Below are 25,337 nucleotides of genomic sequence, written 5' to 3'. Positions count from 1 at the left end.
TCTGGTGCCATCCTGCATCACCTTTCCTTCTTTGCATTAAAAGTGAATAGTTTTCAGTTCATTGTCATTCTAGCTAATTACCAGTTTTCACCTTGTTTTCATCTGAAAAGCTATTTTGTGTTTCCATGTACTTGGGCTGGTTGCTGGACTCTTGTTGTTCGTTCATTTTCTACACAAATTATACTGGGGAGAATTCATCATTCTATTTTGAATATCCTAAAGGGGAAAAATAACCTATTTGTGTTAATAATTTTTTAAGATGAGGGCTTCAGATGGTGCGGAGATAACTGTGATAAGCATCTAAGAACACAGGCAGGATATGAGTACTCCTTTCAGATTTATATTTATTTATCACGTACATCAAAGCATACAGTGAAATGTGTCATTTGCAGTAACAGCCAACATGCCCAAGGATGTGCTGGGGGCAGCCCTCGCGTGTTGCCACACATCCAGTGCCAACACAGCATGCCTACAGTCACAACAGGCTGGAGGAACTCCGTGGAAATGTTTCAGGCTGGAACCCTTCGTCAGGCCTGTAGTGTTCAACAGATCAACACAAGCAGCAACAACAACAAAACCAGAGAACAGCAAAACAAGTTCCTTTTCCATCCACTCCCTCTCGCACACAGACACACAGGCCTCCAACGCCAGGTCAGGCTGCCTTTGGGCCTCCAGTCCTCAGCCCCGAATTCTCAGGCTCACGGACATCAGGCCTCCAGCTTCAAGTCTCTTTACTTACTGCATTGAAGTGTTAGGATCGGTTATGTCTTTGGAGTGGCTCTAGAAATCACAGCTGAACAACTGAAAGGCAAGAGTGCTGAAACTAAGCCAAATTTGCCACAGAATTAAAACTTTAGGGTATTTTTCCTCCAGAAAAATTAGGAAACTAATCTTTTTTTTTAACCAAGTTCTTTAAATTGTTGAAGTAGTTCATTGGTCCCCTGGTGGTATCGAAAGTTCAGTGCGGCTCATTCGTTAAGACTCTATTGTTCTTTTTTTAATAAGCCACTAGGGTATTCACTGAAACAGCTTTCATTCAATGGAACTGGGTAACACTATATTTTTGCAAGATAGAAAGGGTTGTTTGTGCCATTGCAGCTTTACAACCACGAACAATGCTAAAACAGCATTTAGTAGGCACCTGGATTCAGAGAGCACTTTTGATAATGGACCGACGATGATCAGTTTGGAATGAATTGCAGAGTTATGGCAAATTTACTAAAAGGAAGGAGGCCATTTTTGTCCATGCCACTTGAAAGTGGGTTTGGGCTAATCCCATTTAGCGGGTTTGGGCTAATCCCATTTAGCGGGTCTTTAGCGCTGAAGACCACAGCTCAAATTCACTTTGAATGCAAACAGGATTCTGCTCTATGCCTTCCACATTTAGTTTCAGAGATCTCCTACCCTGGAGTATTTTTTCATCATCTCTCCTCTACTTCAAATCTTAAACCCTCTCGTTTTTGATCCAACCTGCTAATGCCATGAAACGGCCTTTGTGCTAGTTCTTGCAAAGAAACGCAATAAAGGCAGCAAGAGCCGGAGGGTTTTATTTGGAATATTTATTTTAAGAATATTTGTACTGACAGTGGACTGACTTTCCGAAAGGATACTGCATGGAAGCATCACACTGTACACAACAAAGGCATCACAATTCAGCTGAAAGCAATGATAGAAATAATATTGCTGCTTCTGCTTTGAGTTTTTTTTTGTAAAATGTCACTGTATTGCTGGGTGGGGGGTGGGGTGGGCAAGGAGGCAGGGTTGAGAAAAGCTTGGTACTTTTACAGCTGATATATGGAGTGCAGGCCTTCCATTTTACCTTCTAAGATCTTCTCATTTAAAGCAACATATTATAAATCACAGCCAATGGCCAACAGCACAGGAAAACACTTAGCAAATATAAGTTATAATTCTTTAAAGAGTATCCAAACAGACAGAAAAATATATACAGTAAGGAAGTCCCAAAGCCGTCCTGCTTTCACAGGAGGCCGACAACCAAAATGGGCTTCTTTTGGTCTCTATGAAAACATACTCCTGTAGATATCAAAACAGTCTAGTCCAACTCATCCAATCCCTGAGACCTTCAGGGATGAAATGGGCAGTTGCTGTTGCTGATTTGGTTTCCCATATGTCCTTCATCCTGCACCAAAAAAAGTCACGTGTTGTACTCCTTCATCTAGACCCCAATCCCAACTTTGTCCCCCTTACGGATCCCAGCAGTAAACCAGCCAACGTGAGAAACTGAAAAAGAAAATACTAATTGTCTCTTTTTTAAAAAAGAAGAAAAAGCATTACCTGCCAATATTTGGGCTGGTGGGGGAAACTCTCCATTGTTAGCTGGTTAAGAGTTAATAGAATTGGTTGACATCTGCTTCTGGAAGAGATGTTTTAACATCCATCCCTGGCACAAGGAATGATCACCACAACTCGTTTTCTAATAAGAGAAATATAGCCTCACATTCGCGGAGGGAAACATTTCAGCGAACGGAAATCTACATAAAAGTTAGACATATTACAGAGATCCAGCACCGAAACACAAGAGTTACAGCAGTAGCATGTGACTGCAGCTACCTGCAAACATTGCACATGCTCAGAACAAGCCTGATCACAACCACTCCACATTTAGAGAAAAGTGTGATGAGCAGGAATGACTGTGGAATTCACACATCCAGACAGAGAGAATGGGATGACTCTGGTTGCACACCAAAGCAAAAGTAATTTGAGTTTGTTTATATTCACAGTTTCTTTCTCATTCCTGACACGATTAAAATCATTTTCCTATCATTGATCAGATGCACACTCATCTCCAAGCTTTTATCTGATTGATAATCAGTGCTGGGGTTTGGCTGGAGGTGGTCATTCTTGTAAGTAGCCAATCCCTGGTGTCCTTACTCAATCACCATACAGCGGGGCAGGTGTTGGGAGTAATATTTGAAGAGCTCTGGGGTAGCACCAGGGCAGTTGGTTAGTTCCAGCTCCTCCAAGTCTTGTAGCTGAATCAAGCCTGAGAGGCCGGCGGTGGTCAACAGTGGACAGCCTATGGGACGAAAAGGTAGAGTTATCACCCAGCTTTGGGGTGGGAAAAAAAGTAGCATGCAAGTCAGAAATACTTAATAGGATTGGAACTGGAGATTAAATTGTTAATCCCCAAAATGAGGACAATATTACCTCATAATCTTTCTTGCCAGTTATGTAGGTTAGATTTTAATAGCCTCATTAAGTAATCTATTTATACACGCAATTATTATGGAGCTTTACTTTTTTTTCATAGCCACCTCTAAAGACTGATTTGTAATGGGATAAAATGCCATAGTTACCTGCAGTCCTCTGATATTTTACTTAATTGATATGTTTTTTTGTGCTAAGAAGTCCTTTGAGATGACACCTGTTCTTTTTTTTTTAGCAGTATAAAAGGAAATGAGGCATCCAATATAGCATATAGCTGAGCATTCAAATTCATAATGCACTGCATGCCACATTGGTGAAGGTTCCTGTAGTGTGTTTGGGGCCCAGTCTTAAGGGAGATTTTTAATTCTCTGCATGGGAGGTTGCAGATCATCTCTGAAAGGTGGGATAGACTCCAGGGGTTAAATTTTCAAAGTATCTATAGGCAATTAAGATGTCGCTTTATAAAATACATCAAGTTAGCAAGAGCCACAAAGAATATCTCAAGCAGGCCAAAGGCCCCTTGAAGCTGCTTCTGAAAGCCAACTTTTTTTTATTGACTTAATTTGAATTCTGCCTGACCAGTTCAACATTAGATTTGTGCGTGGCTGTCAGGTTTCCTGGTCTCCTCTCGACTGTTACCTCTCTCCTTTATTTCCTCACTCATTTTATTGTCTTCACCAGTCTGTAAGTTGCCTGATCTTCTTTCTTCTTGAGAGCTATGGGGTCTCATATGGTGCTCCTGAGAAATTTCATGTTGTCCTGCCAGTCAGTGCAGTACTAGCGCAGTCTAAATTAAAATAATTTTGTGGGTTTTGCTATTTATTTGTGCAGTGCACTTCGTTTCTTTTTTATTGGAAGGCACTGCCACCCATTCCATGGCAGTGCCAACCCTCAGAGGTGTCAGTCTCTGTGGGGGTGAGTGGAAGTTATGTGATGCATGACAGTGATTCCCAATGATGGATTTTGTTGTTTTGAGTGCCCTCCTCAGCAAGTAGCTGATGAGGTCCTTACTAATGAATGGAACCTAGAAGAAAGAGAAGGACATAAGTCAGGATTGAACTGAAGCTGAATGTCAACATATTTAAGGCTTGACCACACTGGAGTTATACAGTTGTCCATAAGCGTATTGCTTGCAGTTTATGTAAAAGTTCAAGTAGTAAGCAGCCACTCTGATCAAAGGACTTTGTAGTCTCACCATTGCCAAAGCGGTTCGCTCTTGTGCTGGAGCTTTCTATTGCCTCCTGATCTATCTGGATCAGAGCCACAATGTCTGGTTTAACTCCATCTCTGAAAATCTCTCCCTTTTTATTAATTGTTATCTTCTCCTGCAGATGGAGGACAGGATTATGAAAGAATACTGAGAAGCTAAGTGCATGTGTATCGGTTGTCTGCATGAAGTGCTTAAACTGAAAGGAAGACTAAGATAAGCAAAATAAGATGGGGGAAATTTGAAATTGGAAGTACAGGTTGAAACTCTTCTTGGGGTCTGACTGGTGCTGGACCACAGATGAGACCACGGAAATACTGATAGATCACCTTTCTTTGAGAAGGAGAATGGTTCTTTTTTAAGTGTAGGCACTGTCCAGGTTAAGCAGGAATTTCAAGAACCATTGATGGCCTGAAGTTCCTCTAGGTCAGAAATGTGGTCAGCTGAGACAAGTAATTAGCTACAGATTAGTACAGATCTTAGTTAATTTTAGATCTTTGTTGGAATTAGCTAATTAGTATAGATCTGTAGTACTTGCCAAATCACAGAGTGTAGGCTTAGAAGGTTCCAACCTGTGTGTTGAGTGGGGAAGGAGTTATGAGATGAGTTTGAGGTTATTGAATTGACAGCAAATGAGATGAAACAGTGGGTGAAAGGAGAATGCCAGGAGAGTCTACATTATGCTCAAGAGTGAAATAAGGCAATTTGTAGTTATTGATGAAGGATTGGTTACAAAAATGCTTGACACTCTGAGTCCTGGTGCGAAGTGATAGTTAACATTTTCTGAGAAATAAAAAGGAATGGCTTTACTTACCTCTTGCAGTACTTATGAGTTTGTTAAGTACCTTAAGTTTCATAGAGTGATGCTTCTGTTTATAGGTCTGAATGGTGACTTCTGATACACATTTTCAAAGAAAGGTCTTTGGACACTTTCTGACCACAATATGGGGAAAATATATACCTCCTGATACTCACCTTGAACAATGATTGTTTTTTCTCTAAAAGGTATCAAAAAACTTATTGGGTTCTTTTTCATTTTTGCCTGATGTCTGAAAGCTCCAATAAATTTGCAATTCAAAATTGTCAAGATCTTAGAAGTTCACACGTTTTAAAGATTGCTACCTAGAGCATCAATGCACTCTCCCATCTTTCTCAGTGATCCCAAAAATGTCATCTGGACATGTATCATGCCGATGCAGATGAGAGTTGCGCTTTTTAGATTGGATTTTCCCTGCACCAAACACAGGTTTTATCTCACCAGGTGATGTCAACTTGTGAGTTTGCATTATTTTGTGGAGATCTTAAATATTCTTGCATCTCTACACATGAAATGGATCACACAAAAGGATATTGAAAAAGTCCCTGTACATTAAATCATCATATTAATAAAACTAAAATTAGTCACCTGCTAATGAAAGTAATCGTAAACTCCGCATTCCAAAGAGATGTTGTAAACCAAAATCTTGCACCTGTGGGGAAAAACATAAATTACTTAATTATCCAGACATTATTTCACACACATGCATTCTGTGGTTTAGTTGGAATAGGCTGAGTAAGTAGTTTCATGAAGATAATACTTTTCACATTGTACTGTAATGATTTGGTGAACAGAATTGATAGCTTTGTGGGCAAGTTTGCAGATGATACAGAGATTGGTGGAAGGGCAGGTCGTGGCGAGGAAGGAGAGAGTCTGCAGAAAGTCTTGGACAGATTGGGAGAATGGGCAAAGAAATGACAGATGGAATACGGTGTAGGGAACTGTGTTGTTGTGGTAGAAGGAATAAAGGCTTGGATTATTTTCTAAATAGGCAGCAAATTCGGAAATCTGAGGTGTAAAGGGACTTGAAAGTCCTTGTGCAGGATTTTTGTAAATTGAGTCAGGAGTAAAGAGGGCAAATGCCACATTAGCATTCATTTCCAGGGGGCTATAATATAAAAGCAAGGATGTAAAACTAATGCTTTATAAGGTGTTGGACAGACCAGATTTCAAGTATTGTGATCAGTTTTGGGCCCCATATCTAAGGAAGGGTGTGTTGGCATTGGAAAGAGTCTAGAGGAAGTTATGAGAAAGGTCCAGTGAATGAAACGGTTAAAGTATGAGGAGCATTTGATAGCTCTGCACCTGTACCTGCTGGAGCTCAGAAGAATGAGGAGGAATCATCGAAACTTACCAGACATTGAAAGGTCTATATAGAGTGGATGTGGAGAGGAAGTTTCCTGTAGTGAGAGTATCTAGCACCAGAAGGCACAGCCTCAGAATACAAGAACATCCCTTTAGAACAGAGATGAGGAGGAATTTCTTTAGCCAGAGGACGGTGAATCTGTGGAATTCATTGCCCCAGACAGCAGTGGAGGACAAGTCCTTGGGTATAATTAAAGCAGATCTACACCAGACTATTGTTTATTGGCTACAGTTTTGCATTCAATACCAATTATTCCAAGCAAACTCCAGAACCTGGGAGTTGATGCTTTCCTCTGCAACTGAATCACTGACTTTCTGACCAATAGACCACAATCAGTAAGGATAGGCAGCAATACCTCTGCAACAATTATTCTAAATACTTGTGCTCCACAAGGTGTGTCCACAGCCCCTTACTCTATTCCCTGCACACTCATGACTGCATGACCAAATTCTGCTCTAGTTCCATCTACAAGTTTGTGGATGATACCATTGTAATGGGCCACATTGCAGAGTACAGGAAGGAGATAGAGAGCTTCGTGACATGGTGTCATGACAACTATCTCTCCTTCAATGTCAACAAAACAAAAGAGCTGGCCATTTTCTACATCAGCGGTGTTGAGGTTGAGAGCTTCAACTTCCTAGGAGTGAGCATCACCAATAGCCTGTCCTGACCCAGCCACGTTGATGTCACAGCCATGAAAGCTCTACTTCCTCAGGAGGCTAAAGAAACCGAGCTCGTCCTGACTGACTCTTACCACGTTAATTGACGCACCATAGAAAGGGCTCTGTCTGAATGCATAATGACTTGATATAGCAATGGCTCTGCAGGTGACTGCAAGAAACTGCAGAGAGCTGTGGACACAGTTCAGCACATTGCAGGAACCAGCCTCCCCCCTATGCACTTTGTGTACGCTTCTCACTGCCTCATTAAAGCAGCCAGCATAATCGAAGACCCGCACCCACCCCAGAAATCCTCTCTTCTCCCCTCTCCATTTGGGAGAAGATACAAAAACCTGAAAGCACTGGGCTCACCTACTGCTTCTACCCCACTGTTATCAAACTCTTGAATGGATCTCTTGTCCAACAAGATGGACTCTTGGCCTCACAATCTACCTCGTCGTGATCTTGCACTTTATCATTTACCTGCACTGCAGTTTCTCAATAGCTTTTACACTTTATTTAGCATTGTTATTACTTTACCTTGTTTTAGCTCAAGGCACTGTGTAATGATTTGAACTATATGCAAGACAAGCTTTTCATTGTATCTTGGAGCATGTGACGATAATAAACCAATACCAATAATATTTCAGGTGGAAGAGTTTTGGCATTACGACAGGAAAGAAGTTTATATCTTAAGTTGCAGAAAGGGTGGGGAAGGAATGGATAGAACAAAGGGGAATCACTTCGGGTAAGGTCAGTGTTGCCGTGTTGATGAACTATTAATAAAACTATCTGTGGTAGATATGTTGACGAGATGAGGGATCAGAAGGAAAGTCAAGTAGAAACATATACAAACTGTAGGAAAAATTTCAAGTTAGGCTGTGTTCACAGAGGCAGATAAACAAATCAATTTTACAATGGTCCATTATCCACATAGCTTGTTTTTACACTGTTTTGTAAATTATAATACTCCTACTCACACTGTTACTCGTGGCTATTAATAATCCATGCTAATGTTGGATGAATTCCACTGCCCTACGTATTGAATCTCTCAGTCAGAAATTGCTATTTTTTGTTAACTTACCATTGGTGCAATTGCAAATCAAACATTTTTTCTTGGGAGTGAAATGATCATTTCTGGATTGCTTCGTATTGCTCTGGAAATGTGACCACGTACTTCTGGTAACTCATCCTTCGCATTTCAAATATCCTCTGTGCACTAGACTGAGCTGCCTCTTATTTGGTGAACCCACACCCTTGTAAAGTAATGAGCCGCCTCCCTAATGTTCGTTCTTTATCCCGAACCTGGTTCCGTGATCCCCTTGGACCTGGGTCTGGATCTCCTGATACTGTGCCTTGTGATCATCCTGCAAAGCTCCAGCATCCAATGTTTAGCTGGCGTACCATCTCCTATTCTCCCAGCATCATCCAGACATCCGTGTTGGCAACTGATCTCTCTGTACACACTCCCCACCACTGTCTCAACAGCACTACCATCAAAATATCGGACGGCTAGCTCTGGTGGGGTAGAACCCAGCCTCTGACCCAAATTCTGTTACTTGGCTGTATTTAAAATGGAGGTTGATAGGTTCTTAATTGGTAAAGGTGTCAAAGGTTGGGGGTGGGGGGGAGAAGCAGGAGAATAGAGCTGATAGGGATAATAAATCAGCCATGATGGAATGGCAGAACAGACTCGATGGGCTAAATGGCCTAACTCTGCTTCTATGTCTTATGGTCTTAATTCACAGTATTGAAACTGCACAATGCTTGGTCAGTTCAAGGCCTCAAAATTAGATCATCTGCGATGGTGGTGGGTGGGGTGGGAATCAAAGCCCAAAATGGTCATTGCCACATACACTGACTTAATAAGTTAATACTTAATAAGGTATAATTAAAAAGAATTTAATTTTGCACATTAAACATTCAGTGCAATGAAACAGATAACAGAAATGTGGCAAGATTGATAAAGGTTAAATGCCTCAAAGTTATTAACATTCAGCACCATGTTTACCTGCACTACAGACCTTGACATATGGTAAAATATCACATAATTAAATAAAATCCATAAGCCTTACCACATAAATTTCCAGGCCAGTTTGTATTGATGAACTTGCCAAGGATAATGTTCTATATTAATATGTTACATATTGCATTTGCAGGCAGATTGCCTTGATTGATTGTTTCCATGCTTTATAAAAGATATCAACATGTTTTTTTCTACTTTAATGTTTATGTGTTGCAATATTCACCTGGCAACACCACCTCAGATACAAGCTGCGCAGGGAAGACATTGTGGATAGATAGCCGAGTCCTGTATCAGTGATCCGCACGCACCTGCAATAACAAAAATAATAATGAAGAATCAAAATTTGGGGAATATACGTAACAATGCTGTTGTTTTGCAAAATTTAAAACTAAAATTTGTGGAGTATGATTGACATCCATCCACTGTTAAATGGGATCAGATGTCTTTCAATGAACTGAACTACTGTGACCATTATGAAAGAACTCAACTTGGTTCATAAGGAGAAGGGGAAAAGTTAATAAGGTATTACTGATAAGTATTTGTTTTTTCACATTAAACATTTTGTCAGTGCAATCTAAACTGAATAACACAAATGTGGCAAGATTGATAAAGGGTAAATGTCTCTAAGCTATTAACATTCAGCACCATGTTTACCTGCACTACAGACCTGACATATGATAAAATATCACATAATTAAGTAAAATCAATAATCCTTACCACACAAAAATCGATGTAGGAGCACTGTGAAAATCTTTAGTGCCTTTATGAAGGACCATCGTACTTTTTAGGTTCGTTAAGGTTGTCATAGCCATGGGAGGTAGTGGGGCTAAGCTCCCACTACCTATTAAATGCTCTCAAAGGCATGCATCTCAAATAGCCTGTGACAACCAAGTCCAATTCCTGGCCTTCATGTGTGGCCCAGCTACTAAACCCGGTGGAACCATTTCTACTGAAAGGAGGAGGGGTGAAGGCAGGTTGCTGCTGCCTTAGAACCAGTCACTTGGGGCAAATGGGGGTCATCAGCTGTGGTTGGTAGCTCAGCTAAGGGAAGGAAAACTCTGATCTCAAACTCCACTGCCTTTCAGCTATACCCACTCATGGGGAAGGTTTTTGGAGTAAACCCCCAAGGAAAAATCCCTGAGGCAGTCTTATGTTAAGTTCAACGCTGACTGGCAACTCCTGCGATGCCACAAACTGTATCGGTCTCTGCCATTCCTTTGGATTCATCTGCTGCATGGGCAGCAGCTCGCTCTCCATATCATGCTGCCCTGGCTTGCGTCTCACGTAGACAGCTAGGACAGCAATATCCATGTCAACCCCGGCCAAGTGACGGCCTCAACTCGTACTTTATAAATACGAGTAGTGGTAGTAGTGACTGGACTGGCAGTAATGCTCAGAGTAGTTGTGATGGAATAAGTAATGATAATGATTGTGCAAGTATTACAAAAAATCATAATTTTCTCACATTCTATCAGATCGCGTTAGTCCATTGTCCAAAATAGGTGTCTTAACGGGAATCAGTAAACTGGAAATGCTAATTGTACCCAGACACCTTGACGGTCATACACAAATGGAATCTACTGTCTATCTCTAAACGGAAAATGAAAACCATAGCCTGGAGATTTTTCATTTTCAACTGTTTTATTTTCATCACTTAAGGAAACAATTTAAGAAAGTTCTTTTAAAAATAAAATTTACATGTTGGTTAATTCAAGATTTGACTGAAATTCATTGATAAATTAATTGTTGCAATCTGTAGTATCATTGTTGAGAAACTTGCATACCTTACAGGTGTGTAGTACTGTATTCCAGTTCTACCACACAATCGTTGATGCTACCCTACAGTATATTTGAGAATTGACACTCAATTCAGTGTCAAAGAATCAGCAATGGGGAGAAATAGAATGTCTTTGACAAAAACAACATTGCCAAGATAAATCTGTAAAACATGGCTTAAAAGTAATAAATACCTGGAAAATCTTTTTATAGACTAGCTTGCATTCACATATTAAACATTTAAAAGCATTCAAGCCTCACTAGAAGGTCATAGAAAAAGGACCTTCTGCCCATCCTATCCATACAATCTATGGTACTATCACATTAATGGCATTGATGCATTGGAAATTCAAGTATTTGCCTAAAATCAAAAGCCTAGAAGAACTCTATGGGGCAGGCAGCATCTCTGAAGACAAGATAATAGTCTGTTTTGGGTGGAGACACTTCATCTGAGTCCATTTCCCTCCACGGATGCTGCCTGACCCAATGAACTCCTCCAGCAGTATGCTTTATGTTTCATATTCCAGCATCTATGGTCCCTTGTGTCTCTAAGACTTGCTTAATGCCATGGAGCCATACAGCATGGAAACTGGCCTTTTGGCCTGACTGGTCCTTGCTAATTGTGTTATCCAGTGAGCTAGTCCTATCTGCATGCATTTGGTCCACAACCCACTAAATCTCTCCAATCCATGTACGTGCCCACATTGTTTATAGATGTTGCTAAGGAGATGGCATCAGCGAGCGATACGACCAAGATCGACGTCCTCCAGGCAGTTCACGAAACTACTTCTTTTACTTTTCTTATTTTTTATTGACATGCAATGCAGATTAGGACCTTCTGGCACTGCGAGCCACACTGCCCAGCAATCCCCTGATTTAATCCGAGCCTAATCACTGGTCAATTTACAATGACCAATTAACCTGCCAACTGGTACATCTTTGGACAGTGGAAGGAAACTGGAGCGCCCGGAGCAAACCCACACAGTCACGGGGAGACCATAGAAACTCCTTGCAGGCCGCAGTGGGAAATGAACCTGGGTCACTGGTTCTGTAAAGTGTTGTGCTAATCACTACGCTATCGTGCATCCCCCTCCCCCACATCTTTTTTCTTTTAAACGTAGTTCTCTACCGTTGGAGCCTGTGATCTACATTTTGGTGGTGTGTTTTTGGGCTGATTGAGCGATCCGGTGCTTTGCTGTATCTGAGAGTGCTCGGTGAGGTTTTGAGTAAAGTATGGGGCCTTGAGGCCAAGGGGCCTGGAGATGGGGCTCAAGCCCATGATTGACTCCCTTGCTAATCTCGCCGATTGAAGCGTCGAGGAAGACAGAAATCATTGAGGCGAGCTAGTGTTCAGTGCCGTCTACCGGCCTCTCACTCACTGCTCCAGGAGGAAGGTGCCTGTGTGTGATGGTCTCTCTCTCTCTCCCTCTCACTTGCTCCCAGAGGAAGGGCCCTTCGTTCGGTTAGTCTTTCTCTCCCTCTCGCTTGATGCTGTTGATGGATTGTGTTGGAGTCCTGGGTCTTGGACAAGGTTTAATCGATGCAGTTTGTGGATTGGACTCTGTAGTTCACGTTATGATGTGTCTCTGGTTTCTGGTCCCTCCTTTTTCTGCTGCTATTTTGTCTGTTTTCGATCAGGGCAGCCTGCAGATAGTGAGCGATACAGCGCAAGATTGAACTGAACAGAATACGCTTGGATACTTTCTGTGTTTTTTGCTCGTTTTTATTTGCTGTTTGCACGACTTGGGTTTATTTTTGGGTGGGGTGGGGGGAGAGTTTGATGTTTATCCTTGAACTGGTTTCTTGGTTTTCTTTTGTTTCATGGCTCTTTGTGGGAAGACTAATCTCAGGGTTGTATGCTGCATTCATTCTTTGATAATAAATGTACTTGGAATCTTTGGATTAATTCTTCTTAAATACTATGATAGTATCTGCCTCCACTATCTCTTCATCCAGCAAATTCCAGATTCCAGCTATCCTCTGTGTGGGGGAAAATCCTTCTTGGATTCTGTCATTAACATTCTACCTCACATTTTTTTTGTTCCAAGTAAACAAACCCAGTCTCTCCAGTGTCCCCTTATAACTGAAGTGTACCAATTCTGGCAACATCTTAGTGAAACTCCTCTGCACAGTCCCCAGCAGAGTCATAGCCTTCATAAATAGTGTGGTGACCAGAACTGCAGACAATACTCCATATGTGGCCTAGTCAGTGTTTTCTAAAGTTGGAAAGTGACAACACAGCTCTTCTACTCTGTGCCATGGCTGTTGAAAGCAAGCATTCCATATGCCTTCTTCAATGCCTTATTCATATAAGTTAGCCAATAACAATGGACAGAAAATTTTTTCAACAGTGCTGCTTTTTCAGAATTTTTGTGTTTATACTGGACCACTTGAAGCTAAACACAAATATAATTTTAGACTACTTGTATCATGTAGGAATTTGGAGAAACGGAATTAATTTTTTACTGAGTATAATGCGTTTAATTGTTATTGAATATAACATGTTTAACTGCATAACAGTGCCGACACTTTGTATCAACTATGCTAAAAATGTTTTGTTAATGTTTTTTTTTGTTTGTACTCAGTGTCTGAGGCTTCTCACTTAAGTCTCCAACAATAATCAGACCGCACTGATGAATTCCAGTTGCCCTGATACCATTTCTCCATGACCGCAATGCCTTGGTGAAATCTTTCACCATGCTCGTCCCTGACAGCGCCAAGATTTGCAGGGAAGAAGTCTAAATGAGAATGCAGAAAATTGATTCTGTAGTGACGTGTTGCACTTCATGGTTTGTATGCAGGAAGCATGTTGTCAACCAGCTGCATGTAGTTTGGTGCTCTGTAGTTGCCAAGAGAATTTTCAACAACATCCTGAAATTTTCAACAACAAAGAAAATGCTGGAGGAACTCAACAGGTCAGGTGGCATCTATGGAAATTAATAAACAGTCGACATTTCGGGCCAAGACCTGTCATCAATTTACACCAAGAGCTACGGATGTTGAGTCATTGAGAATATTCACAGATGAAACTATTAGATGTTTGGACACTGCCTGATAGGAGATTTGGCCTATTATGAGTGGAAGGAAAGCGTGTACAAGGATTGGCAGATTAAATGAGTAGAAAAAATGAGCTGAACAGATTTATAACTACCTAGTTATTTAATGTAGAAAATGGTGTGTATACATGCGGATTTAGTTAATACACATTGGATCTGGCATTATAGATTCATTTGCATATTTAATATTGGCACAGCTGTTTCTTTATTACTACTGTAAATTGTAGAGGCAAACTTGACATACACAATTGTACTTGAATTTGATTTTAGATCCTATGTTAAAGCTACTCCTGTTTCAACGCTTAAAAAGTAATCTCCTCGGCCTTCAATCGAAAGTATGAGAAATGTGTCAGTAATAAGTTAAGGCTGATGAGTTAAATCACATAGAATTCTGGGTTTGGTTAATCCTTAGTCATGTGATCAAAGTGTCTGCAACCAATGACTTAATTATTCAGAGTAATGGGGGAAATTATTTTTTTTCAATGTAATTGATGCACTCAGCTGAATTCAAGTCCAAACAGAGGTATTAGAGAGATGCAGTTGGAGCATTTACCAAAAATAACATCTGTGTGTTTCCTGCAATGGTTCCCCAGGCTCTGCTCAGGACAGCTTGATCTCAAACATGTAAATGAACTCCTAAAATACTTCTGTCGTTCAGTTGTACAAAAGCAGTCGCATTCCCATGTTAATCAGCAGCTGCAATAACATCAGAATTCTCTGCTGAAACTCAGGTCCTTACCCCAATATTGCTGTACTAGATCCAGTGATAAAACATTTCTTCACAGTGTCAGTCAGTGACAAAGCACAACATTTAATTTAACAGAGTGTCTCACTATAACACCCACTAGTAAAATAAACTCTGCGTTGATAAATGTTCATTACATCTGCAAGCTTAATCAGGAGTGTTGACACTATGCTCTACATAAACTAATCTAATTTTACTTTTTCTTCTCAAAGCTGTATATAAGTGCTTAGTAACTACCCATTTTAACAGAAGAATATATCCTTGAAATAAAAGGAAATAGTCCTTATTTTTAGAGAACGGACAGTGCGGACATATCACTGCAGACAGTGTACAAACTTTGAGTTGTCATTGTCGCAATAAGTTAGCATTGTCCTTGCTAATCCATTCTATTTATTGAGAGATACTGTGCCCTTCCATCTCAGCGAGCTGCACTGCCCAACAACCCATCTATTTAACCCTAGCCTAATCACAGGACAATTTACAATGACCAGTTAACCTACTAACCTGCAAAACTTTGGACAGTGGGAGGAAGCTGGAGCACCTGAATGAAACCCCACACTCCCGGGAGGGACGTTTAAACTTCTTACAGAGGATGCCGGAACTGCAATCTGATGCCCGGAGCTGTAAAAGTATCACAGGGACCACTACGCTACCATGGTACCCTCTCCCTTAGAACCTGCATCTATAACTTATGATTCAATGATTTGTAGCGTCACTAATGGGTATCTGGGAGTAATTGAAATGGCGTAAAAAATTATAATTTTTCATCTGAGGTCTACAGAGATCACACTTTCCAATCTGCATTGGTAAAAGTCCTTTCAACAGAATGTAGTCTATTAACACCAAAGAGCTCTCCACTGCCACCTTTTGCCCAAGAGAACAATTAACAAGTAGCATGTGATGGTGCAAGCGATTGGTTATGCACCAACTTTTATGCAGGGAATACAACATCCCTGAAAAAAAACAATAAGGGAGTCAGAGGCATCCTGAGTTTAAAACAGCCTGAAATGTCAATATACACTGAGCTTAAGAAGAGTGCAGGCGATTACAATCAACCTGGTGAGTTTATTTTGGGTTTATTCTGGGCCTGTATTCACTAGAATTCAGAAGAATGAAGGGTGACCTAATTGAAACCTATTGAGTGGTGAGAGGCCTTGAGAGAGTGGATGTGGAGAGGATGTTTCTAATGGTGGGAGAGTCTAAGACCAGAGGACACAGCCTCAGAATAGAGGGGTGTCCATTTAGAATGGAAATGAGGAGGAATTTCTTTAGCCAGAGTGGTGAATCTGTGAAATTCATTGCACAGGCAGCTATGGAGGTCAATTCTTTATGTATATTTAAAGCAGAGGTTGATAGATTTTTCATTGGTCAGGGCATGAAGGGATACTGGAGGAAGGCAGAAAATTAGGATGAAGAGGAATGTGGAACAGCCATGATGAAATGGTGGAGCAGGAGATGGGTCAAGTGGCCTAATCCTACTCCTATATCTTATGGTCTTGTAATGATGGAGGTGGTGTGTAGCTCCTGTTCCCACTGGATAGGAGATTTTCTAACCTGCTCATAGAATAGCAGGAGACTCTAACTGCCGACGGGAGGCAGCTAAATACTTTCCCAAAGTTTCCTAGAGGAATCCAGCAGTATTGGGCTTGGTTCATTATTTTTTGTCTGTCTTGTTAGGAGTTCTCAGCAGCTGTAGGTTTCCACTCGAAAATGATGGGATGTTAAGCTTTAGCGGCAGAGCTGCACTATGCTTTGGGAATAGGTTAAAATGGTGCAGATGAAGTGTTCAGTAAAGGGCAAGTTCACGCTGAAGCCCAATAATGATCAGAGTTCCCAAGAGCTCTGTGCCAGATCCTTTGCTGATTTTGAGAATTATTTTTAAAAAGGTCAGTAGAATGAAAATGTGCACAAGGGTTGGAAGTAGAATGAAAAGTAAAATAGAAAGATCTGTACAGGTTAACAACTAGGTAGTTATTTAATGTAGAAAAGGGTGTTACGCATGTGGATTTAGGGCACTCAAGCATACAAGTATAAAAGTACCAGTATTTTTCCTAGCTATAGTGAAATGAAAATTTGAAAAAAGTTATACTACTTAGTTTTATGTCTTTGATATATCTTGGTTTGAAAAATTTAGTGTGGTGACCTCCTCCGGTCTCCACTTTACAGAAGCCTATCTGCTGTCAATTCAATTCACTCCATGTGATATCAAGCAATAGAAATGTACACTGGACATAGCAATATCTTTGGTCTCAGTGTCATCCAGTTGTAGTGCAGAAGACTTGCAGCCACTCTGAACCTTATCAGTATAGCTGCAGCACAGTCACCCACATGATAGTGACCTATCTACAAAGCTAACAAGTCTAATGTAACCAATTATCATCCCATCCTATAATTTTTAAGTATCAGTAAAGTAATGGAACGGATAATCAAGAGTGCAATAAAGCATGATTGGGACAAAATGGAGACTTCCATCTCTTTCTGCCAGATGCTGTTTGACTTGCTGAGTTCTTGCAGTATTCAGCTTTAATTTATTTGTTCTGGAATGCCTTGATATGTGGGGTTCTCAAAAGCAAAAAGCCCTTGCTGCTCATTGCATTTTGTCAGCACTATTGCTACATTGCATTCACTAGATTGGTGCTTCATTTATAAAGATGCTACACACACACACACACACACACACACACACACACACACACACTCTCACTCTCACTCTCACACTCTTGCAGGAAAGATGACTTCACTGGTCATCTTGGACTACGTGCAGAGCCCTCTCGGATGTTCCAAAGACAAGCCAGATATCATTGCTCAGTGCCTCTGGGCTACATTGACCCACAAGTTGAAATTTTCTTTTAGTTATTACATAATTAGATAGAATTTGTACTACATAATTTGTACCAGGCATTTCCCACTTCATAAAAAAGGGAATTTAACCTTCTCTTGATATTCAATGGCCTTGTCATTGCCCAGGGGTCCCCCATTTCAATGATCCCTAGGCTTCACTATCGACCAGAAATTCAACTGGAGAGGTTCAAGTGTTGTGGCTTCAGGAGCTGATTCAAGGTTGAATATCCTATGGCAAGTGATTCACTTCCCCAGCTGCAAGCTGCACATCGGCTGTGTGATTGAATATTCTCCACTTGCCTGGACGATAACAACTACAATACCAGGAAGCTTGGAGCCATCCAAGACATGTGGGTTGGTATTCCATTAGCCATTCTCTGCTACAGGTACACAGTGACTGCAACAGATACTCTCTACAAAATGCACTACAGTTTTCCAAGACCTCTTTGGCAGCACCACCCAAGCCCCCACTGTCTACTCTGTTAAGGCCAAAGCAGCAGGTATTTGGTAATACCATCAAAGTCCTAAAATGTCTTATTGCTGCATCTATATTCTGGTGCTCCCCTCACCACAACTCTTTGAGAGGATCTTAACAAGATAGATTGCAACACATTCTCAAGGATATTTGGCTATGGGCAGCAATTTTTGACCTTGTCAATGTTACCCTCAACGTCAAGTTAAAAAAGTATGGATCTGTTGCCTTGCATCGGAGAGAAAATCATGAATTCCAGAGCAAAAAAAAAATGCGGCAGAAACCTAGGACAGTGGAATTCATTCTGATTCTGTGCCCTGGACATTTATGGAGCAACCTTTACCTATGTGCTAGGTGGCAAACGAAGTACATAAACTAGGGCATTTATTCACCTGTCATTTTTGAGCTTTTGAAAGCTGTTTTACACCTGCAAAATGGATGTAATGTGATTCCATTTCTAAGCCCACATCTTTATTGGCTGGGCTAAAAGGGAGACCTTTTAATTGCCTGGAAGTTGTATGAGACAGAAATGTACAATTCTTCATCACATTCTTTACTAACAAAGGTATATTCCAAATTTATCAACAAATCAAAAAATTGCCATCAGTGTAATGCATATCACCATAGAGTTCAAATAATTTATTTCAGTAGAGTGCTGGACTAGTGGGTAAACTCTGAGGGGATTTGAAGGAAAATATTTCAGAAGCTTTTGTTAGTAGCCTATGGAGCACAATGAACAAAGGATTGCAGTTATTCTGTTTTCTGATCAATCAGTTTACCAACTTTCTTGCTAGCTATGCACTCTCTGAACAAAAATGTCAGCAACCTTGGCATAATCTTAGACTGTGAAGCCTCCTGTTCTTCACCTCGGTATCGGCCACTCCAGAATTAATTGCATGCCTTTTCCTGGTGATCAGCAACTTGTATAGGTCACTGCAACTAAAATCTTTATTTACAAAGCAAAAAACACAAAATGCAAGAGGAACTCAGCAGGTCAGGCAGCATCTGAGAAAAGGAATAAAGAGTTAACATTTCAGGCTGAGACCCTTCATCAGGACTGTAAAGGGGGAAGACGCCAGAATAAGAAGGTGGGGTGGGGGAGGGGGGTGAAAGGAGTACAATCTGGAAGGTGATGGGTGAAGCCAAGTGAAGAAGAAGTTGGGTGGGTGAGGGGATTTTGTTTACAAGGTTTTCAAATTACATCACAATATTATCTCACAGGAAGCCTCTGCAACTTCCTCCAATTTCACACCTAATTCTCCAGTTATTTTAGGCATTGCTATGACCTTTGTTTTATACCAGCATCTCTAAAATTGGCAGCAGATGTTTCAGTCAACTCAAGCCAACTTGTAACAGTTTCCACCTTTCAACTCTGTTCTCCTGGAAGAACCACAACTTATCCTTTCAAAACAGCTGTGCTCCCCCCTATTACAATTTCCCATCCTGTCTCGCTTCTGTCTCAGAAATATGTAAAGGGCTAGTTGGTATTTCAGAGGAATTAAATAATTTAGGTTGCCATCAGTGCTGCTGTTCTGATACTCCAAAGAGTGTGACGTCACACTTGCAGCATGATCTGCACCAAATGGGCAAATGGCAGATAGAATTGAACACAGAAAAGTGTGAGATATTGCAATTTGCGAGGACATACCAGTTAAGACTTACATAGTGAATAGTAGGGTACTGAGGAGTGCAGTAGAACAGAGGGATCTAGGGGTACAAATCCATAATTCCATGAAAGTGGTGTCACAGATTGATAGGGTCATAAAGAGAGCTTTTGGTACATTGGCCTTCATAAATCAATGTATTGAGTACAGGGGTTGGGATGTTTTGTTGAAGTTGTGTAAGACTTCGATGAGACCAGATTGGGAGTATTGCGTGCAGTTCTGGTCATGTACCAGATAACAGTAAGATTGAAGGAGTAGAGAGAAAAATTAGTTGCCGAGATCTGAGGACCCAAGTTATAGGGAAAGGTTGACTAGGTTATTCCCTGGAGCATAGAGGAATGAGGGGTGATTTATTAAAGGTATACACGATTATGATGTCTATATTTAGGGTTAACGCAAGCAGGTTCTTTCCACTGAGGTTGGGTAAACTAGAAGTAGAGGTTAAGGGTGTTTCCAAACCCCCAGGCTCGTAATGAGTTAGCTGTTACTGTGAATACAAATTAACAGCAATGTAACGCTACAATGCATGGGAAAAACAATGAAAAGGCCATTTCCAATAAATAACAGGTCTAGGATGGATATGATTTGGATAAACACAAAAAGCAACATAAAAGTTTGAATGCTTCTTCTAAGGAAAAATAAGACAATTACCTGTATGAATACTAACAAATGTACTGTTCTCCAGGAAGCAATAATTTAGCTCACACCAGTATAAACTTCAATTGAGGTTGTATTGACAAAATATTTTAAACTATAACAAACAAAATAATAAGAAGGGCCCATCACACATATGTCAGTCTATAGTGTGCACACAATCATTGGAGTTAATTGTCGCATAATCATTCCAGTTTGCTTCACTTCATTTAGTCATGATACTGAAATGGTTCTGCACTGAAAAACCAGTCCCAGCAAAAATAATATCCACACATTCAAGAAAAAAGGTGTCAAACTTTCTCCAATATCATGTGCAAGCTGGCTAACTGAAGGTTATCCGCACATTTTTCATGAGATCATAATTTGCATGAGGATTTTCTGACATCTGTATCTGTCCTTCTAAATTGGGTTCTGTGAGCGCTTAACAAAATTTTCCCGCCGTATTTGTTGCCTATTTTCTTCTGTCCATCTTTCACGAAACTTCTTCAATCCCATGCTCTCTGTAAAAAATGGCTACCCGTTCTTTTCCCAGGCATCTTTTTGATCAAATTGTTAACAAGACAAATCCTATTGGCTAACTCAACAAGCCTAACTTATTAATCAAATGAAATTTGATTTTAAACAGTAAAAATGAAATACTCAATTATATAATGTGAATAAAAGAACACTTCTGTATATAGATTTGCATTCTGAGAGAATTTGCAGAAAATAAAATGCCCGACAGCATAACTGTATTAATAAAATAAAGCATGGTCTTAAACCAAGTGAAAGCTGTAATACTTAAGGGAAACCTGAGGGTGAACCTTTTCACTCAAAGGGTGGAGTGAGGGTGTAACGAGTTGCCAGAGGAAGTGGTAGATGTGGGTTAAATTTCAACACTTAATAGAAGTTTGGATAAGTACATGGCACAGAGGTGTATGGAGGACTATGGTATAGGTGTGGGTCAATGGAACAAGGGAGAATAACCATTTAGAATGGACTAGATGGGCCAAAGGGCCTTTTTCTGTGCCATATGCTCTATGACTCTATCAATCTATAGGATTCCAAGGTTTACGATAAGATGGCATCACATTCAGTTGCAGCGCCCTCTTTGGGTCAATCAAAGGTGTTTTTGTCTTTTTTTTAAATGTCTTTTTTTATTATCACAGGACAGTGCTGGACATTAAGAACTTCAGGTGCTGCAGGTCTACCCCATCAGCATGCTGCTCATTGGCAGAGGAGATGGTGAAGCTGGACTTGGTGCAGACCGTGTTCCTGCCTTCTACAGTAAAGTATCAGAGTTGGTGCACGAAGGCAGTGTGCAGTCTAACAGCGAGTGGTTGTTTTGGATGTTTCTCTTGCGATCACAGAGCTTGTTGGGCATGGATAATGTGAAATGCTGCAAGTCTGTTTCCCTTATTTATTGGTGAGACCGACGGTGGGGGAGCTGTGTGGCCTCGGTTGTAGCAAGGACTAGGCCCCAAGCTGTGGGCTTGCCTGTTGCAGCAGTCCAGGAGAGGAGATGCCAGAGGCAGTGTAGCACGTTGCCCATGCTGGATTGGGCTGGTCCCTCCCATCAGTGCTGCCCTCCAGTGTTTGATCGGTGGAATGACAAACCGGATTGTGTGTGTGCGTGCGTACGTTCATTTGCGGACGGCTGAGAACTGCTTGTTCTTGCCGGCAACACCCATGCGTCATCAATGTCACTCTGGGACTTGGGCTATATATACAGTATACTTCTGTGTGACTGTATGTTACTTGCTATCTTATATTTGTCATATGTGGCTTGTACTATGTATGATTGTTGGTACTGCATTTTGCACCTTCGCCATGGAGGAACGCTGTTTCATTTGTCTGTATTCATGGTATTCATGCATGGTTGAAAGACAATTAAACTTGATTAAGAAGCTTAGCACAACTATTATGAAAAAATGTTCAAAAACATTTATAAGAATGAAGAATGATCGTGAGTTTCAGAAATGAATAAACACAACATATCCTGTATGAATTTTGCATATGCTTGTAAATCTTTTAAAATTACTACTTTAAAATGCTGAGCATGAATCATACATTGAAAGTAGATGTTCATGCCTATTTATCTCAATTAAAATCAGAATTAGAAGGATTTGTCTCCTCTCTCAAATTTAGGCAGTGCCATTGATTATAGAGAAAAGGTAATGGAAAATACAGGATGAATGTTAAGAATGATAGTATTGTTAAGGCTATCTAACTTATCTGTTCTACAAAGTTACTCCTCAGCAATCCTATCTGTTCTTCTCATAGTCCTATAAACTATCCTCTTAGCCTAGACAAATCGATTTTGAAGATATTGATTTGATTCAGCTTCTATCATTCCTAGGGCAGTAAATTCCAGATCCTTACTGATTTTTGAATTAATTTTTCCCCTCAGATTTCTTCCTAGCCCCCAACCTTTTGATCTTTTCCTAAAATTTTAAATCAGTGTCTACTGGACCTTGAACTGTGCACCAGTTGGATCAGCTTCTCACTATCTAAGGCAGTAATTACCTTTGACACCTTACACCTCAATCAGATCTCCTTTTGACCTCACCAGTTCTCAGAGGTACGACTGTGCCTTCTCCATTATAATCCTAAACACAAGAGATTCTCCAAATGCTAGAAATCCAGAGTAACACACACAAAATGCTGGAGAAACTCAGCAGGTCAGGCAGCATCCATGGAAATGAATAAACTGCCGATGTTTTGGCTTGAGACCCTTCATCAATCCAGCACTGTCTGTGTGTGTGTCTGTTTTACTCCTTTATAATCCTACAGCTGAAGTTCCTGATCCCCAGAACTTTCCAATCTTTTCTAGGATGTGGCAACCTCCATTGTATGCTATACTCCAGCCGTGGGCCTTATCAATGTTTTATGCAAATGTAATGTCACTTTCCTGCTTTTGCATTCTGTCCTCCTGTTTATGAATCCCAGATTCCATATACATTATTAATCACTCTCTCAATATACTCGTATATCAAAGGATTTGTGCACATGTAAGCCCTGGTTTCTCTGGTGCTGTATATATTTAGAACTCTGCAATGTAATCTATATTCTCTCTCCTTTCTCCCAAATAGATCTCTCTGTATTAAATTTCACCTACCACTTCACTGTGCTTTCAGCTAGTCCATCTGTGCCCCATTGTAGTCTCGTATTATGATTCTCACTGTTTATGACATCTCCAGTTTTTTTGACATCTGTAAATTTTGGGAACTTCACCCATGTTGGAGTCATTAAAGTGCATATTTCGAAAAAAAGTTCCCAGCACTTCGGTCCTGGGGATACACCAATGCCTGGTATTCTCCAATGTGAACAACAACCACTTCCCTCTAGAGTTATAGGGTAGTAGAAAACTACAGCACAGAATCAGGCCCTTTGGCCCTTCTCGTCCATGCTGAACCATTTAACCATATAACCATATAATCAACTGCCTGGTCCCATCAACCTGCTCCCAGACCTTAGCCTCCCATACCCCACCCATCCATGTACCTATCAAAACTTCTCTGAAAGATTGAAATTGAAATTTTCTTTACCATCTACACTTTCACATTCTCTCCTCCCTCTGAGTGAAGAAGTTTCTCCTCACGTTCTTCTTAAAAATTTCACCTTTCACTCTTAACCCATGACCCCTGGTTTTAGTCTCACCCAACCTCGGTGGCCTGCTTGCATTTACCCTATTTAGATCTATATTTTGTATACCTCTGTCAAATCTCCCCTCAATCTTCTCCATTCTAGAGAATAAAGTCCTAACCTATTCAATCTTAATTATAACTCAGATCTTCCAGTCCTACAACAACATTGTAAATTTTTTCTGTACTCTTTCAATCTTATTTACATCTTACCTGTAGGCAGGTGTTCAAAACTGCACACAAAACTCCAAATTAGGTCACACCAACATCCCAACCCCTGTCCTTAATACCTTGATCAATGAAAGCCAATGTGCCAAAAGCTTTCTTTACGACCCTATCTACATGTGACGTCACTTTCAATGAATTATGGACCTGTATTCCCAGATCCCTTTGTTCTACTCTACTCCTCCCCTCAGTGCCCTACCATTCACTGCGTGAGACCTACCCTGGTTTGTCCTCACAAAGTGCAGCAGCTCACAACTGTTTGCATTAAACTCCATCTGCCATTTTTCAGCTCATTTTCCCGGCTGCAAGCTTTCATAGTCTTCCTTGCTGTCCACTACACCCCCTATCCTGGTGTCATCCGCAAATTATCATTATCATCGAGATCATCGACATAGATGACAAACAACAATGGCCCCAGCACCGATCCCTGCAGCACTTCAGTCAGAGAGGCTGCCATCTACAGCCACTCTCTGACTGCTCCTGCAACGCCAATGTCAAATCCAATTTACTACCTCGTCCTGAATGTCAAGCGACTGAACTTTTCTGACCAGCTTCCCACACGGACCTTGTCAAACGCCTTATTGAAATCCATGTAGACAACATCCACCGCTTTGCCTTCATCAACTTATAGTCATAGTCATACTCATACTTTATTGATCCTGGGGGAAATTGGTTTTCGTTACAGTTGCACCATAAATAATAAATAATTAAAAAACCATAAATAGTTAAATAGTAATATGTAAATTATGCCAGGAAATAAGTCCAGGACCAGCCTATTGGCTCAGGGTGTCTGACCCTCCAAGGGAGGAGTTGTAAAGTTTGATGGCCACAGGTAGGAATGACTTCCTATGATGTTCTGTGCTGCATCTCGGTGGAATGAGTCTCTGGCTGAATGTACTCCTGTGCCCACCCAGTACATTATGTAGTGGATGGGAGACATTGTCCAAGATGGCATGCAACTTGGACAGCATTCTCTTTTCAGACACCACCGTGAGAGAGTCCAGTTCCATCCCCACAACATCACTGGCCTTACGAATG

At 40.8% G+C, this 25,337-nt stretch overlaps 1 protein-coding gene across 8 annotated transcripts in view; it reads right to left on the bottom strand.

Moving 5' to 3' along the window:
- Positions 1 to 385: 385 nt before the first annotated feature.
- fbxl16 (F-box and leucine-rich repeat protein 16) overlaps positions 386 to 25,337 on the bottom strand; it is a 157,861-nt gene continuing 132,909 nt past the window's right edge. For 4 of the 8 annotated variants that reach the window (XM_072268904.1, XM_072268906.1, XM_072268907.1 and 1 more), the window contains exons 4-6: positions 9,467 to 9,551; positions 5,781 to 5,844; positions 386 to 3,037 (exon numbers count right to left, since the gene is read on the bottom strand). In XM_072268904.1, coding sequence (XP_072125005.1) covers positions 2,889 to 3,037; positions 5,781 to 5,844; positions 9,467 to 9,551 — 298 coding nt within the window. In that variant the 3' untranslated portion in view covers positions 386 to 2,888. Of the gene's footprint in view, positions 3,038 to 5,780; positions 5,845 to 9,464; positions 9,552 to 25,337 lie in introns of those variants that run through there. The other 4 variants (XR_011887282.1, XR_011887283.1, XR_011887284.1 and 1 more) reach the window with 1 other exon arrangement.

Source organism: Mobula birostris, chromosome 9 (genome assembly GCF_030028105.1).
Source record: "Mobula birostris isolate sMobBir1 chromosome 9, sMobBir1.hap1, whole genome shotgun sequence".
Lineage (NCBI taxonomy): Eukaryota > Metazoa > Chordata > Chondrichthyes > Myliobatiformes > Myliobatidae > Mobula > Mobula birostris.
This window is presented reverse-complemented; position numbering and strand designations above follow the sequence as displayed.